Below are 16,452 nucleotides of genomic sequence, written 5' to 3'. Positions count from 1 at the left end.
GGACTAAGTCACTCACGTGAATGCCAACAAATAATGACTCCGAACTTTTACTTGCTTTAACCCGCAAGTTATAAATAACTTTAACCTTAACAACTGAACAGCTGAACAGTTAACCGAATCTCGTTATTCGCCAACTGACAACTTTTATTCAGTTCAAAGAACTTTTCAAAAACTCAACTCATAATTTAACCAGCGAACCGCTTTCTAAATAATTCACGCCTCAACACGTAAATATTCAAAGTTTTCCGCTAAATCTCCAATGCAAACCGTGATCAAAAACCAGCCAGTTTTAGTCACTCAAAATATGTACATGAAAATCATAGGAGGGGGAACTTCTTACCTAAAAATACTGTAAAACACATTTTCTTCAATACACTAATTATAGTATATAAAATAGCGCGTGATTCCTACCGAGACCACTTCCAAAAATATCGCGCACATGGTTGAAAATTCCCCTTTTTACCTTACATCTATACACCTGGAAGTCTGGGCTGAGAATGATTTCTAGCAGACAATATCTGCACGAGCTAAATTTTCCCCGGGAATTCAATCGAGCTCTCTGATTGGTTGAGAAGGGAAAACATTTTTAATGCTAATGCGAGGTTCGTTACGTCACTAAAATTTAATGAATGAAATAAAAATCGGAAAGTAATAAAATAATAAAAAGCAATCTTTCTGGAAAAATAATTAAAAATAGTAATAATGAAATAAATAAATGAACCAAATAAAGTGACCCACAAACGTTACAGTACACAAAACAGAACATAGAAAACTTTAATACTGATCAACACGAACCCAACCCAAAACTGTGAGCGATTTTTATTTTATGTAAATCAAATAAGAAATGACTTAAGCACAATCGTTAAGTTTGTTAAACAACGATTCTAATCAAATAATCAATTAAGTATAGTTACTTTTACATTATAACACATATGTTAAAAATATTTTCTGCTCTTTTTCATTGGAGATTCGAAACAACATAACTTCCGGTTTCCGGTCATTTTTTGTTTTCTGCTTTCGAAATCGCAATTTTATGTGATTTGTTGTTTTTTTAAGATGCAGAACATGATTAATGCTGTGAAAGGGTCCGCCCTTGGTGTAGCAGAGTATTTTACACCTGTGCTAAAGGTATTTTGATAAAATAAAGACACAAATCCCTAACATTTTGGGGGGAGTGTCATACCGAAAAAGTTAACACGAAATCATTTGTTGAAATTGTTAGTATAAAGCTAGTCCAAATAATAATGATGTCTGGCAAGGCTATTTTATTATTTTTTCTTGGACGCCTTCCATTAAACGTACAATTGTAACCATCAAATCACCAATTGCTACCATTTCAGCGTCTGCACTTTCAATAAAATATGGTTATCTTAAGGTTCATCATAACCTTTTGGCTAAAATGGCCGTATTTACACCCCAAATTTTACTCTGAGTACAGACTAACCTATACACCTGCAACAGTTTTAAGGGATGGCAGGAACTAGATATATAACTTTAAAATGCATTTTGTGTTTCAGAAAAATATAAACTTTTCTAGATTTTGCTATCCATTTTTTTTCGTTCCTGCAGAAGGTGCAAAAATTAACTAAGTAGTGAAAACGATTGAGAAGCTCCCCTCATATAATCAATGTTGTGAGTAGTATTGATTTAAATGGACAATAGATGGACAATAGACACCTGTAAACAATAGGTGATTTAACAGGTTTAAACTGTGTAACTGAGTGGACTGTATCAAATGAAACTCGGGTGTTTGTTTATTTTGCTATCTTCTGCAGACTGGAAAAAAATGAACATCAAAATCCAGGTAAGTTTTTAATTTTCTGAAACGTAGACTTCATATAACTTTTGTATATTTAGTTCCTGCCATGCCTTAAAACTTTCCTGGATGTACCAGTTTGTCTGTACTCATAGTAATTTTGGAGGTGTAAACACGGCCATATTTTTCAATTCCTTATGATGAACCTTAATTCAGGGACTTTCTATATTATACTAGACTGTCCCTGCTTCATTCTAATCAAATATGACAGAAACAACATCAAATTATACATTCAAAATCTGTCAAACCTTTTCTGAGCTTGCAAGTACATTTTTTCATTAATATGAATGTTACAAACGATGTTGCATTAGAATTGCCATTACTGGTGTATAATACATACATGTACCTCAATTCAGGTAATATGAGGCAGGCATAACCTGTGAAAGGGGACGAAGTCTGTATATTTTTTTTTTTTTTTTTGTAACTTCCAAAATATGTTAAAAAAGAAACGGAAATAATGTTACGTTTCTAATTTTGGTTCTGTTGTTATGGATTTTACTTGTGACGTTATTTAAGTTATGTATATGATGTCATGTTCAATGTAAACAAAGCAACGCGATCATCAGGTTACGTTTTCTTCAGAAAAATCAAAAAAAAAAAAAAAAAAAAAATCGGGAAAATTTCCCGAATTTTTCATTCTACTAATGAACTCAAAATCGTTAACTTTTTTTTCAGATCTAGTTCCTATTCCGGTTTTCCCCGCATTTGCGCAGAAATCTGTCTTGTTTGCATGAGACTTTGAAAAGAAAATTATATGTATCAGTCTAGTAAAATATAAGATTGGAACTCAATACAATTTCATTTTTAATAATTGTTTGATTTGAAAAAAACGTTATCTGATGGAAGCGTTTCTTTTGTTTACATTGAATATGATGTCATAATTTAAACATTGAACGTCACAGCTAAATCCCTTACCACAGAACCGAAATCGGGAACGTTACGGTATTTCTTTTTCCTTTATTAACATGTTTGAGGAAAGAAAATAATACATACAGACTTCGTCTCCATTCACAGGTTATGCCTGCCTCATATTATCAAAGACAAAGAATTTTTAAAAAAGAAATTGGTATTGTGTCCCTTGAGTTCCTATATTTGACTAAACTACTGAAAGTCTCATGACAATGAGACAGGAAGAAGGATGTAGATTTCTGCATTCTACGCAAATACGGGAATTAAAAAAAGTGACACAAAAAAATTGAAAATTTTAATAAAAAAATATTTAATTTGCAAAAATTTGAGGAGAAGCTTAAAAAGTAAAGGCGAGCGATTATAATTTTTTTTTGTAAACATAAAATAGTAGGTTTTGACTATATTAAAACTTGATTTATCACTTGTACCTTGACATTTCTTTAATTTATGAAGTATTTTTTCGAATTAATTCCCTGTTCAACAAGAAGTAATTGAATAATTAAATCTGGTCTATGTATGCATGTATGTGTGACTGATAATGAGACAATTCTCCATCTAAGTCATCCCTTTTATGAGGGGTCAATATAAGTTATAATATATTTTTTTTGTAAAAACACTTTTAGTACAAAAGGGCTAATATTTTCCCAAAGAACTATATCTATATGGTATTAAATGGTCAAAACATGTCCAAGATTTTTGTAATATTCCTGTACTTTAACCATGTTAACACATTTACTTTAACAGTTTAATATTATTCAAAATAAGTGGACCCCTCTTTTAGAAAAGTTGTTTAAAATATAATGTATTTCTCCTCTTTTTGAGTAAAAAATTCTAAGTTTTCAAAGGTTTTGTATAATAGCACTATAAAAATCCTTAGTATTTCTATTTTCTTTTCTACAACAGTAAACATGGTAAAATGACCCCTTCAAGGCCCTTGTCTGAGGGATAACCTGATAATAACAAACATAGGTCAAAGTACGGCCTTTTACACAGAGTTTTGATCCAGACCAAACATTAAGCCTTAAGGGACCACAACTTAGTATTGTACACAATTCGAACAGGAAAACCAACGAACTAATTTATATTTCCAAACGGGAAAATACCAATGAACCACATCAACAAACGATAACTGCTGAACGACAGGTCCCTGAATCAATCAGGATATATTTATATCGGAGCACTCCCTCTTGGAATAAATTGGTTTCATGCTGAAACAAATATTCTCACAGATAGTTTCAGTGTTGTGGGTTGCTTATATGTTTAAAATCGTTATAAAGGTTATACTGTGATTTTTAAAACAAATGTTGAGATCTTTTTATAATAGTTACAAAAAACGATGCGGGAAATTGACATGATTACATTTCCGGATGCGGGAAGCGGTAATATAATAAAAATAAAAAAAATCTGTTTTAAAAAAAATAGGTGCGGGCGGGTCCGTCGAACAAGGAATTAAATTGGTGTGGCCTTAGTACAATTTTCCTGTTTTTTTATTTTTTTTTTTATTTTTCTACTGTAATAAGGGACTTTGTCCCCTTATAAACCATCATTTGTTATTAAAATATCAATTATATCATAACAGATTACACCTAAAATTCACAAATAGAAAGTCAGCATGGTCGTCTTACCAACTAATCTGTGTACAGATGCAAAAATCTGCCCGTCTGATTCATCTGGAGTGAATTTCCCCTAGAAAACTCATTTTGTTTGTTATTTAATCATAATTTATATAAGCTTTAGATTCATTTTATAACATACATTGTACATGATACACCAACAGACACTTTCTAACTGTTATTCCTAAGAATTCTTTTTGGTTAATATCAGTTATACTATTATTTTAAAAATTGTACATGTTGTTACCACTTGACAGCTGGTGGCAATAGAACAGGAACAGGGTAGTGCACATGCACAACTTTTTGATAAAAGAAAAAAAAACATTTTGAGTTCATTAGTGATTAGTATATTGATTATTTTTATCATACTGACATCCTGAGAAAGGATTTTAAACTTTAATACACAATTGAATGTACATGCATCATGCAAAGTTATCTTTCAGAAAACATTTTTTATTTAAAATTTCAATTTTCACAATTCCAGGATTCCAAATTTAAAGAAACTGGAGTACTGACACCAGAAGAGGTAAAGATAATTTGATACCTATCATGTTCTTTGGGAGTTCAGTAAACCTTACATTGGAAAATAATGATCACTTTAATTTTGTAGAACTTAACACTTAAAGTTGAGGACCTTATTTTGACATCTGTCTTTTAAATTTTATATCACAAAAACAGTAATGTTGAAATTTGTTCTGTTACATTATCGTCACAAAATATTTGTTTTTCTATTTTGCTTGAAACAACATCATGAATGTGTTCACAATAAATAAACTCATCATAGATACCAGGACTTATAAATTTATAATTATTGATAATCATATGATACATGTTTTCTTTTTAGTTTGTTGCCGCTGGAGATCACATGGTACATCATTGCCCTACATGGCAGTGGGCAAAAGGAGATGAAACTAAAATAAAACCATATTTACCTCCAGATAAACAATTCCTTATTACTAGAAATGGTAAGCTATGAATAATATTGCTTTATGAGCATAAAATGATATGAGACAATACTAGCATGACTCAGGTGGAAATGTAAATTAGATTTTGATGTTTAAGATTAAAGTAATTAAAACAATGACTTATTTGTCTGTAAAGTTTATAAGTTAATAATTTTAATGGTAAAAATATAGTACAATATCTGGTTGGTTTCAGTTCCATGCTACAAAAGAGTAAAACAAGTAGATACCCACCAAGAAGAACAAGAGAAAGTCATAGAAGTGGATGAGGATGGAGGATGGGTGGATACACATCATTTTGCAGGTAAGAGGAACAGGTTAGAGGAGGGATGGTTACAGGTAAATGGATGAGGATGGAGGATGGGTGGATACACATCATTTTGCAGGTAAGAGGAACAGGTTAGAGGAGGGGTCGTTACAGGTAAATGGATGAGGATGGAGGATGGGTGGATACACATCATTTTGCAGGTAAGTGGAACAGGTTAGAGGAGGAGTTGTTACAGGTAAATGGATGAGGATGGAGGATGGGTGGATACACATCATTTTGCAGGTAAGAGGAACAGGTTAGAGGAGGGGTGTTACAGGTAAATGGATGAGGATTGATGATGGGTGGATACACATCATTTTGCAGGTAAGTGGAAACAGGATAGAGGAGGGGTTGATACAGATAAATAGATGAAGATGGGGATGGGTGGCCATGGATACACATCATTTTGCAGGTCAGTGGAACAGGATAGAGGAGGGGTAGGTGCAGATAAATAGATGAAGATGGGGGTGGGTGGATACACATCATTTTGCAGGTAAGTGGAACAGGTTGAAGTAGGGTTCGTTACAGGTAAATGGATGTAGATGGGGATGGGTGGATACACATCATTTTGCAGGTAATTGGAACAGGTTAGAGGAGGAGTTGTTACAGGTAAATGGATGAGGATTGAGGATGGGTGGATAAACACCATTTTGCAGGTGAGTGGAACAGGTTAGAGAAGGGGTCGTTACAAGTAAATTGATGATGATTGAGGATGGGTGGATTTACATAATTTTGCAGGTAAGAGGAACAGGTAAGAGGATGGGTCGTTACAGGTAAATGGATGAGGATTGAGGATGGATAAAGATCATTTTGCAGGTAAGTGGTACAGGTTAGAGGAGGGGTCGTTACAGGTTAATGGATGTGGATTGAGAATTGGTGGATATATATCTTTTTGCAGGTAAGTGGAACAGGATAGAGGAGGGCTTGTTACAGGTAAATTGATGAGGATTGAGGATGGTAATATACATATCATTTTGCAGGTAAGTGGAACAGGTTAGAGGAGGGCTTGTTACAGGTCAATGGATGAGGATTGAGAATTGGTGGATATATATCTTTTTGCAGGTAAGTGGAACAGGTTAGAGGAGGGCTTGTTACAGGTAAATTGATGAGGATTGAGGATGGTAATATACATATCATTTTGCAGGTAAGTGGAACAGGTTAGAGGAGGGCTTGTTACAGGTCAATGGATGAGGATTGAGGATGGTAATATACATATCAGTTTGCAGGTAAGTGGAACAGGTTAGAGGAGGGTTTGTTACAGGTAAATGGATGAGATTTCAGAAGGGGTAGATATAGGTAAATGAATGTGGTTTTAGAATGGATGGATACACATTATTTTGCAGGTAACTTCAGCTACACATACCCTCAAAATCTACAAAAACTAGCTACCCGGTATATTAGTAGTTCATGTATCATTCAAATAATGATGTATCCACAGTTTATAAATAAATCACATTGAACAATTTCTTATATTTTTTAGACCCAAATGCACAAGCCTTACAAGATCAAGTTGCTGAAATGACACTAGATTCAAAGGTAAGTAATGTTTTTTATGCCCCACCTACGATAGTAGAGGGGCATTATGTTTTCTGGTCTGTGCGTCCGTTCGTCTGTCCTTTCGTTCGTTCGTTCGTCCGTCTGTTCGTTCGTTCATCCGTCTGTCCCGCTTCAGGTTAAAGTTTTTGGTCAAGGTAGTTTTTGATGAAGTTGAAGTCCAATCAACTTGAAACTTAGTATACATGTGCCCTATGATATGATCTTTCTAATTTAAATGCCAAATTATAGTTTTGATCCCAATTTTACGGTTCACTGAACATAGAAAATGATAGTGCAAATTTCAGGTTAAAGTTTTTGGTCAAGGTAGTTTTTGATGAAGTTGAAGTCCAATCAACTTGAAACTTAGTATACATGTACCCTATGAGATGATCTTTCTAATTTTAATGCCAAATTATAGTTTTGACCCCAATTTTACGGTTCACTGAACATAGAAAATGATAGTGCAAATTTCAGGTTAAAGTTTTTGGTCAAGGTAGTTTTTGATAAAGTAGAAGTCCAATCAACTTGAAACTTAGTATACATGTTCCCTTTGGTAAGATCATTCTAATTTTAATGCCAAATTAGAGAATTTATTCCAATTTCACGGTCCATTAAACATAGAAAATGATAGTGCGAGTGGGGCATCCGTGTACTGTGGACACATTCTTGTTTACAGATAAAATCCTTGTTAACCTTACATTTTGTACTTATATTCATATATCTCTAAGCTCATCTCACTAAATGGCTGATATTGGCTTATCTTATATATTCATTTGTCTTTCATTTTCTGTTGATCAAGATTTCTTGAAGTCTTTGCCTCTGAAACTTGACAAGGTAAATTGATACCAAACTTTCCATTCCAAGGAGTGTACTCTAAATCTATGATTAACTGCAAAGTTTTAACCATGTTTCCATTCCAAGGGGTCTACTGTAAATCTATGATTAGCTGAAAAGTTTTAACCATGTTTTCATTCCAAGGGTTCTACTGTATATCTATGATCAACTTAAAAGTTTTAACCATGTTTTCATTCCAAGGGGTCTACTGTACATCTATGATTAACTGAAAAGTTTTAACCATGTTCCCATTCCAAGGGTTCTACTGTATATCTATGATCAACTTAAAAGTTTTAACCATGTTTCCATTCCAAGGGGTCTACTGTACATCTATGATTAACTGAAAAGTTTTAATCATGTTCCCATTCCAAGGGTTCTACTGTATATCTATGATCAACTTAAAAGTTTTAACCATGTTTCCATTCCAAGGGGTCTACTGTACATCTATGATTAACTGAAAAGTTTTAACCATGTTCCCATTCCAAGGGTTCTACTGTATATCTATGATCAACTTAAAAGTTTTAACCATGTTTCCATTCCAAGGGGTCTACTGTACATCTATGATTAACTGAAAAGTTTTAACTATGTTCCCATTCCAAGGGTTCTACTGTAAATCTATGATAAACTGAAAAGTTTTAACCATGTTTCCATTCCAAGGGGTCTACTGTACATCTATGATTAACTGAAAAGTTTTAACCATGTTCCCATTCCAAGGGTCTACTGTAAATCTATGATTAACTGAAAAGTTTTAACCATGTTCCCATTCCAAGGGTCTACTGTAAATCTATGATTAACTGAAAAGTTTTAACCATGTTTGAAAAGCTGAGATTTGGATGACATATTTATTATTATAGACGTCCATCGTTGTTCAAATTAGTGCAACTTCTCAGCACTGAAAATGTAAAAGATTTGCATAATTTGTGTTAATTCTTGTTTAATGCACTTAATCATAGGACCGAACTGTTATTGGTCAATACTTGATATTTATTTGCTTCTCTGATGTATTATGTCATGTTGTGTTATAAAAATGTATTTGTATTTATTGCACTGATAAGCATAATGTGCTTAAAGTAATAAAGAATTGAAATTGAATTGATTAAACCTCCTTGTCAATGAGTTGGCACTTCAACTAACTTGTGACTAACTGATGCATTACATAATCCAATCAATCGTATCATGTAGTTGTTGCTTAAAAAATTCTGATTTTTTTTTAACATCATAGGATACAATTAACTAAGTCAGGTTTTCAGTCATAGGAATTAAGCATTATAATTTGATTATTTAAAGGACAGTAAAAAGGTCAGTAATCAGGACAATGATGATGATGATGGAGACGATGATGACGACGACGGAGATGTTATGGACATGGAAGATTTTGAACAAAGTGGCATGTTAGAGGAGGAGGATAATGTAAGTATCTGATGAATGGTAGGAGTTAAACAAAGTGGCATGTTAGAGGAGGAAGATAATGTAAGTATCTGATTAATGGGAGGAGTTAAACAAAGTGACATGTTAGAGGAGGAAGATAATGTAAGTATCTGATTAATGGGAGGAGTTAAACAAAGTGACATGTTAGAGGAGGAAGATAATGTAGGTATCTGATTAATGGGAGGAGTTAAACAAAGTGGCATGTTAGAGGAGGAAGATAATGTAGGTATCTGATTAATGGGAGGAGTTAAACAAAGTGGCATCTTAGAGGAGGAAGATAATGTAAGTATCTGATGAATGGGAAGAATTAAACAAAGTGGCATGTTAGAGGAGAAATATAATGTAAATATCTGATGAATGGGAGAGTTAAACAAAGTGGCATGTTAGAGGAGGAAGATAATGTAAGTATCTGATTAATGGGAGGAGTTAAACAAAGTGGCATATTAGAGGAGAAATATAATGTAAGTATCTGATGAATGGGAGGAGTTAAACAAAGTGGCATGTTAGAGGAGGAAGATAATGTAAGTATCTCATTAATGGGAGGAGTTAAACAAAGCGGCATCTTAGAGGAGGAAGATAATGTAATTATCTGATTAATGGGAGGAGTTAAACAAAGTGGCATATTAGAGGAGAAATATAATGTAAGTATCTGATGAATGGGAGGTGTTAAACAAAGTGGCATGTTAGAGGAGGAAGATAATGTAAGTATCTGATTAATGGAAGGAGTTAAACAAAACGGCATCTTAGAGGAGGAAGATAATGTAATTATCTGATTAATGGGAGGAGTTAAACAAAGTGGCATGTTAGAGGAGGAAGATAATGTAAGTATCTCATTAATGGGAGGAGTTAAACAATGTGGCATGTTAGAGGAGGAAGATAATGTAAGTATCTTATTAATGGGAGGAGTTAAACAAAGTGGCATGTTAGAGGAGGAAGATAATGTAAGTATCTGATTAATGGGAGGAGTTAAACAAAGTGGCATGTTAGAAGAGGAAGATAATGTAAGTATCTGATGAATGGGATGAGTTAAACAAAGTGGCATGTTAGAGGAGGAAGATAATGTAAGTATCTGATTAATGGGAGGAGTTAAACAAAGTGGAATGTTAGAGGAGGAAGATAATGTAAGTATCTGATTAATGGGAATAGTTAAACAATGTGGCATGTTAGAGGAGGAAGATAATGTTAGTAGCTTATAAATGGGAGGAGTTAAACAAAGTGTCATGTTAGAGGAGGAAGATAATGTAAGTATCTTATTAATGGGAGGAGTTAAACAAAGCGGCATCTTAGAGGAGGAATATAATGTAAGTATCTGATTAATGGGAGGATTTAAACAAAGTGGCATCTTAGAGGAGGAAGATAATGTAAGTATCTGATTAATGGGAGGAGTTAAACAAAGCGGCAAGAGAAGGAAGGTGATGTCCCATGTAGTTATCAGATTAAAGATCTAGAGAAATTGAGCAAATTTGTACCTTATAATGGGAAGGAGTGTGATTTCAGTCAAACAATGTCGTGTAAAAGGAGGAAGATGATTTTATTTATATGAATAAGAGGTGGAGTAAAAAGACAGTTTGTTTCATAAATGAAATATGAAAATAGTATATATGCAGTAACACATATAGCAGCACATTATTAGTTGAATTGTTACTTAGTTTTAAGTTATGCTTTCAGTTATGTTGCCATGTTGATTTGATCAAGAAAATAGTCCATGGCATTTGATGTTTAAGATAGAAGATTTTTTTATTTATAATGTTTACTTCTTTCAGGCCACATTACAACCTGAAAAGTGTTCCAGACAAGACTCAGAACCTGGGGGAGAGAGTGGTATATTACAGACCAGAACCTATGACCTCAATATAACATATGACAAGTATTACCAAACCCCTAGGTTATGGCTATATGGTTATGATGAAGTAAGTCCTCAATATAACATATGACAAATTTGTATTTCATATTTCATATTTAATATATGATATTGTTATTTGAGCTTCGCTCTAGTCCCATATGAAATATGCTGACCTCATATATATATTGTATTATGTCAATAGCACATTATGTAACTTAGTGTTGTACAGCATTTGTACAGTATGGGATATTACCACAAACTGTCTTCTTGAAAGGATACATAAGCTCCAAAAGCCTGCTGCAAGAATAGTTTCATAAGTTTCTTTTTAGTTTACATCAAATTAAATTTTTAAAAGAACATTTAATTATGCTGGTCTAAATACATGAACTAATTTGACAAATAATATTAAAGAAATAAATAATTTTGACAACTTTAAGATCAAATGTTCAAATTATTTTTTCAACAGTACAGAATTGAGATACCTGACTCTTACATATTTTTTCTTCTTCTATTGAATGCCAATGTGCTTATTCAATATTTAAGCTGCTTTATATAACTGTATTATGTAATTTTTTTGTGTACATCTTTTTCCATTCTATTTGTATTAATAGTTTATGTTATTGTTAAATGAGTTACCTTTTTTAAATAAAGAATTTCATTATTAATAATATTATTTAATTAATTTCAGAATAGAAAACCATTAACAGTAGAACAAATGTATGAAGATTTTAGTCAAGATCATGCAAAGAAAACAGTTACTATGGAGACACATCCAAATTTACCAGGACCACCAATGGCATCAGTTCATCCATGCAGGTAAACTATTGAAATAATCATAAATTTTGACCATGTGAATGTGTAATACCACCAAGTCATATAACGTCAAACCCGTTGCATACGAAAAAAGGTCCGAAAAAAAATTACCTTGAATTTAAGAGTTGTAGGTTATTATTCCTACATTTCTTTGCAGTACAACATTTCTGGGTCATAAACATATATCTTGGGTATTTTAAAGTATTATTATTTTTTTATTTGGGGTTTCTAAAGAATATTTGGAAAACATAAGGTTACATGGTTAATAAAGCTTGCACACAGTTAAACTAGAGGTGAAAATTTGATTGGTTAACATCCAGTGATGATTCTTTTGATATTACACCTGAATAGAATATAAAAAGGTAATTTTCCTATATCTATTTGATCTTAATAAAAGGAATGTGGTGTGTACTACATTTACACATAAAAAAAGCTACACAGAAAATACATTAACCCCATTTCCATTCTCAATTTAAAAAAAAGAGATGACCAATGACATAATAAAGAGATGACCAATGACATAATAAAGAGATGACCAATGACATAATAACAACATCAAATACTTTAGAGCACAAAATGCATGCAGATATAAACAAATAATAACAATGTTCGTGACATATGGGATGGACACATTTTATGTTTTGTGATTTATGCTTTTCAGACATGCTGATGTTATGAAAAAGATAATACAGATGGTAGCTGATGGCGGAGGAGAGTTAGGTGTACATGTGTATCCTTTATCATGTTTATACGTCTTATATTTAGTAGGTAGATAAAGTTGTACATGTGTATCGCTAATCATGTTTACACATCTTATATTTAGTAGGTAGATAAAGTTGTACATGTGTATTGCTAATCGTGTTTGCACATCTTATATTCAGTAGGGTAAGATAAATAAGTACATGTGTATCCTTTAATCATCTTATCTTTAGAATGGTAAGATTAAGAAATTTTAATGTGACAAAATTATCTTTTCCCTATTTATTAAAAATGAAACTCTTAAATTTCAACTACATAAAGACATAGTTTCTATTAAAATTATGAATTCTTCATTATGTTTTTATCTTTTATTTTGATTTTGTCAAATTTGTTCAAATAAATCCTTATGTTCTATAAAGACATGTATCATATTTACCCAGGTATATTTTAATTAAATTAGTAAAGAATATTCAGTGCCAGTTCAGATGATACAGACTATATATATCTATAATACTAAAATAACGAGGTCCAATTTGTCAGCCGTCATCACGTAAAAACGACGAATCAAAGAATACAACTTTATATATAACTAATATAGTACAAAGGTGTAGATTAAAAAATTACACAACTCCAGGCCCTTTTGTTTTCCACGTAATTAATATTGCCAATAATTAAGAAGTTCCGGGTCGAATCGATACCGATACCAATAGTATATTCACCTGTTACCTATTACCTTATATGTACGTTCTGCATCTGGCAGGCGCACCACCAAACGGTGTATTTAGGAATTTATGCCATTTACACGGGTCATAATCACAGGGTTGACACTACTAAATTCAATCATTGTCAAATTGTTACCTATTGTAGTATTTTAATCAGCAAGACTTTCTAAGATAACAATACGAATACTAAAAATCTGGACTAAAAATAAGGCGTATAGGTACAGTTTTCAATTTGTTAGCGGGCATGACGTAAAACAGTGAATCAATGAAATAACTTTATTTATAACTAATATAGGACAATGCTGTTGATTAAAATTACTCCATTCCAGGACCTCCTGTTTTCCAAATAATTAATATTACCAATAATTGATAAGTTTCAGTTCGACGGGTTCAAACAGAAATATTTGAAAGCAGAGAAAACTGTGTATCATATAATCGGTACGACTTTATCAGATGAAAATACTAATACTAAAATAAGGCTTGCGCAAACTTATATACTTTAATTCAGTCACGGACCCGCGATATCACGGGTGTGTTCTAGTACAGTTTTATTTATACAGGTTTTGATTAATACTGCTTCTAGTTGGACAAGTTTCTGGTTTAATCATTTACTTTAGACATGTTCATCAGTTTAAAAATGTTTTATGTAGACTGGTTTAATTTTCAAAATACTAAACATTTAATATTAAAAATTTCAGCTACTCTTTCATTTGCACAAAGCAAGCCTACACAGTACAATATATTGATCATGTTTATATATTTGGTAAGATAATTTATTTCCTTAACCCATTATTAGATATTTAATGATATTTTTGAAGTTTGTACAAGCTGTGATCCCAACGATAGAATATGACTACACAAGACATTTTACAATGTGATAATTGATTGTGCAATTTAATTTATTGACCAAAGTGCTATTAATTGTTTATGATCATCATTCCTATGTTATGCCACATATCGATGCTATGTTATGTCCTCCAAATTCCAGTGCAAGGTTCAAAATGAAAAAAAAATGAAGAGATCCTTCTTTATAAGAAAAAGATGTATTATTTTTCTAATTTATTTCAAATATTCTTATTAAGACAATATTGACTTAAGCAGTTCTGGTTGGAATTAAGACCTGATGTTTTGAATAGGCAAAAAAAGTAGGGTCATTCATGTCAGGGTTATTTCAGAATAAAAAAATGTATGGAATGAAGGTTGGGGTTGGACATCATATTTTTATACACCACCCCCCATAACTTTTATTTTCATTTGTTCACCCTATTACATGCAAAATTATCATGTGGTTTCCCATACAATTTTTCCAAAATAGCTCTGATACATATCACAGTTAAATTTTGGTGAATTGTTGAACATTAAGGGATACTTAGAAGTAAGCTTGATTACCTTATATATGTAGATTTGGGTTAGAGAATTCTTTTATCAATATTATTTTGTTTATATTTGGGATGAGGTGCTTTGCTTTAATTGGAAGGAGGGGAAATTTTTATATAAAGGTAACAAATTTTCAGGGGGATATCTTTTGAATGGAGAACATATAAATATATATATAAGTATCATTAAAAAAGACACCATTTTATTAGTTCAGATGTGCATAATTGTCATATCTGTTAAACTTCTTCATACCCCTGCTCTGACGAAGGTAGTACTTGTATACTGCATGATCCCTGTCTCCATCTGTTCAGTTCCTCTGTCCTATGAAATTTGAATTCCAATTTTTCTCAGAAAGTAATTATTAGAGCTCCCTGAAATTTGGTATGTAGCTTTATATGAGCATGCTATATCATGTGATAAACATTTAGATTCATCCCTCCTAAATTTCCTGTTTACTGGAGTTTTATAATTTGTAACCCAATAGCTCATAATAGCCATGTACGAAATTCATTCACTTTTTCTATGGAACTGCTAAGAGCCAAATGAAATTTATTTTCAAAACTTTAGAAGATGTTATTATTCAAAAAGGTCAATGCAAAGTTTTGAATGTTTTTGTAGTCTCATGAAAGGGTGCTTAACTCAAGTACGAGCGGTTGAGGGTTTGATCCCTGTGTGTCAAACTAAAAGACTTCAAAAATGGTGTTTGTTGCTTCTCTGTTTATTAACTAATAAGAGCAAAGACTAGTGGGTACTAAAGCATTGATTTAATGTAACCTTGTGTTTCTCATCTCTGTCATTCCATTTAGAAACATGCTTAATTCATGTGATTCATCATTGTACTAGTTCTGTCTCATTTTGTTAGCTACTATCTATTTTTATGAAAGCTTGCATTGGTAAATCTGTTGAAATGTATTGATTAAATGACCATAATTTGTTATAGATACAATTTGTTGTAATCATTACATGTAATCACTGTTATCAAGGGTAACTGAGTACACGTATACTTTTGTGTAACACTTAAATCTAACTTACTATATAGAAATCATTTATAGAAAAGTCAGTACAATGAAGTCAGAAGATTGAGTGTGTATATTCATAATATTGAGAACTTAATGCATATGTTATAATTGGTTTTACGATAAACTATATGTAGAGATGCCACATTTTTATTTATTTATGACCGATAATAAAGACATTCTAACCTATTTTGATGTTTAATAAATTGGCCTGTACATGTTGTTTGAATCAGACAAGCTGTACATTGGAAACTGGGTTTTCTCTTAAAAGTCTTTACCTGTAGCTGAAATGGATGTTAGTGCAATATTACCACAAACATTTACCAGTATCTTTTTCAAATATATTTAATGCAAATTTAATTCATTCTCATGATACAGAGATGTGTTTTAATGCTATAACTGCATAAAGGTTGTATATTGCAGTAAACTACTTGGTTTTGTCTTGCCTGTACACGAGACGTTGGTATTTTGATTTGACGATTAAATAAAGCTTTATATTTCAGTGGGTAGAATATAAAAATGATGCATACCTTGTATGCAGTTTTCTTATGTTACGAAACATAAAATTGAAAATGGA

At 32.2% G+C, this 16,452-nt stretch overlaps 1 protein-coding gene across 1 annotated transcript; it reads left to right on the top strand.

Moving 5' to 3' along the window:
• The first annotated feature begins 958 nt into the window (after positions 1–958).
• On the top strand, positions 959–16,063 carry LOC139517917 (ubiquitin-like-conjugating enzyme ATG3). The gene is made up of 10 exons (XM_071309451.1): positions 959–1,128; positions 4,823–4,864; positions 5,183–5,303; positions 5,497–5,604; positions 7,088–7,143; positions 9,265–9,387; positions 11,169–11,315; positions 11,937–12,064; positions 12,723–12,791; positions 14,279–16,063. The coding sequence occupies exons 1-10, from the start codon at positions 1,057–1,059 to the stop codon at positions 14,358–14,360; spliced, it is 948 nt and encodes a 315-aa protein (XP_071165552.1). The 5' UTR covers positions 959–1,056; the 3' UTR covers positions 14,361–16,063.
• The last annotated feature ends 389 nt before the right edge of the window (positions 16,064–16,452 follow it).

The sequence above is a fragment of the Mytilus edulis genome, chromosome 3 (assembly GCF_963676685.1).
Source record: "Mytilus edulis chromosome 3, xbMytEdul2.2, whole genome shotgun sequence".
NCBI classification, from domain to species: Eukaryota; Metazoa; Mollusca; class Bivalvia; order Mytilida; family Mytilidae; genus Mytilus; species Mytilus edulis.
The sequence above is the reverse complement of the archived record's forward strand: the minus strand, read 5'-3'. Positions and strand labels throughout refer to the sequence as shown.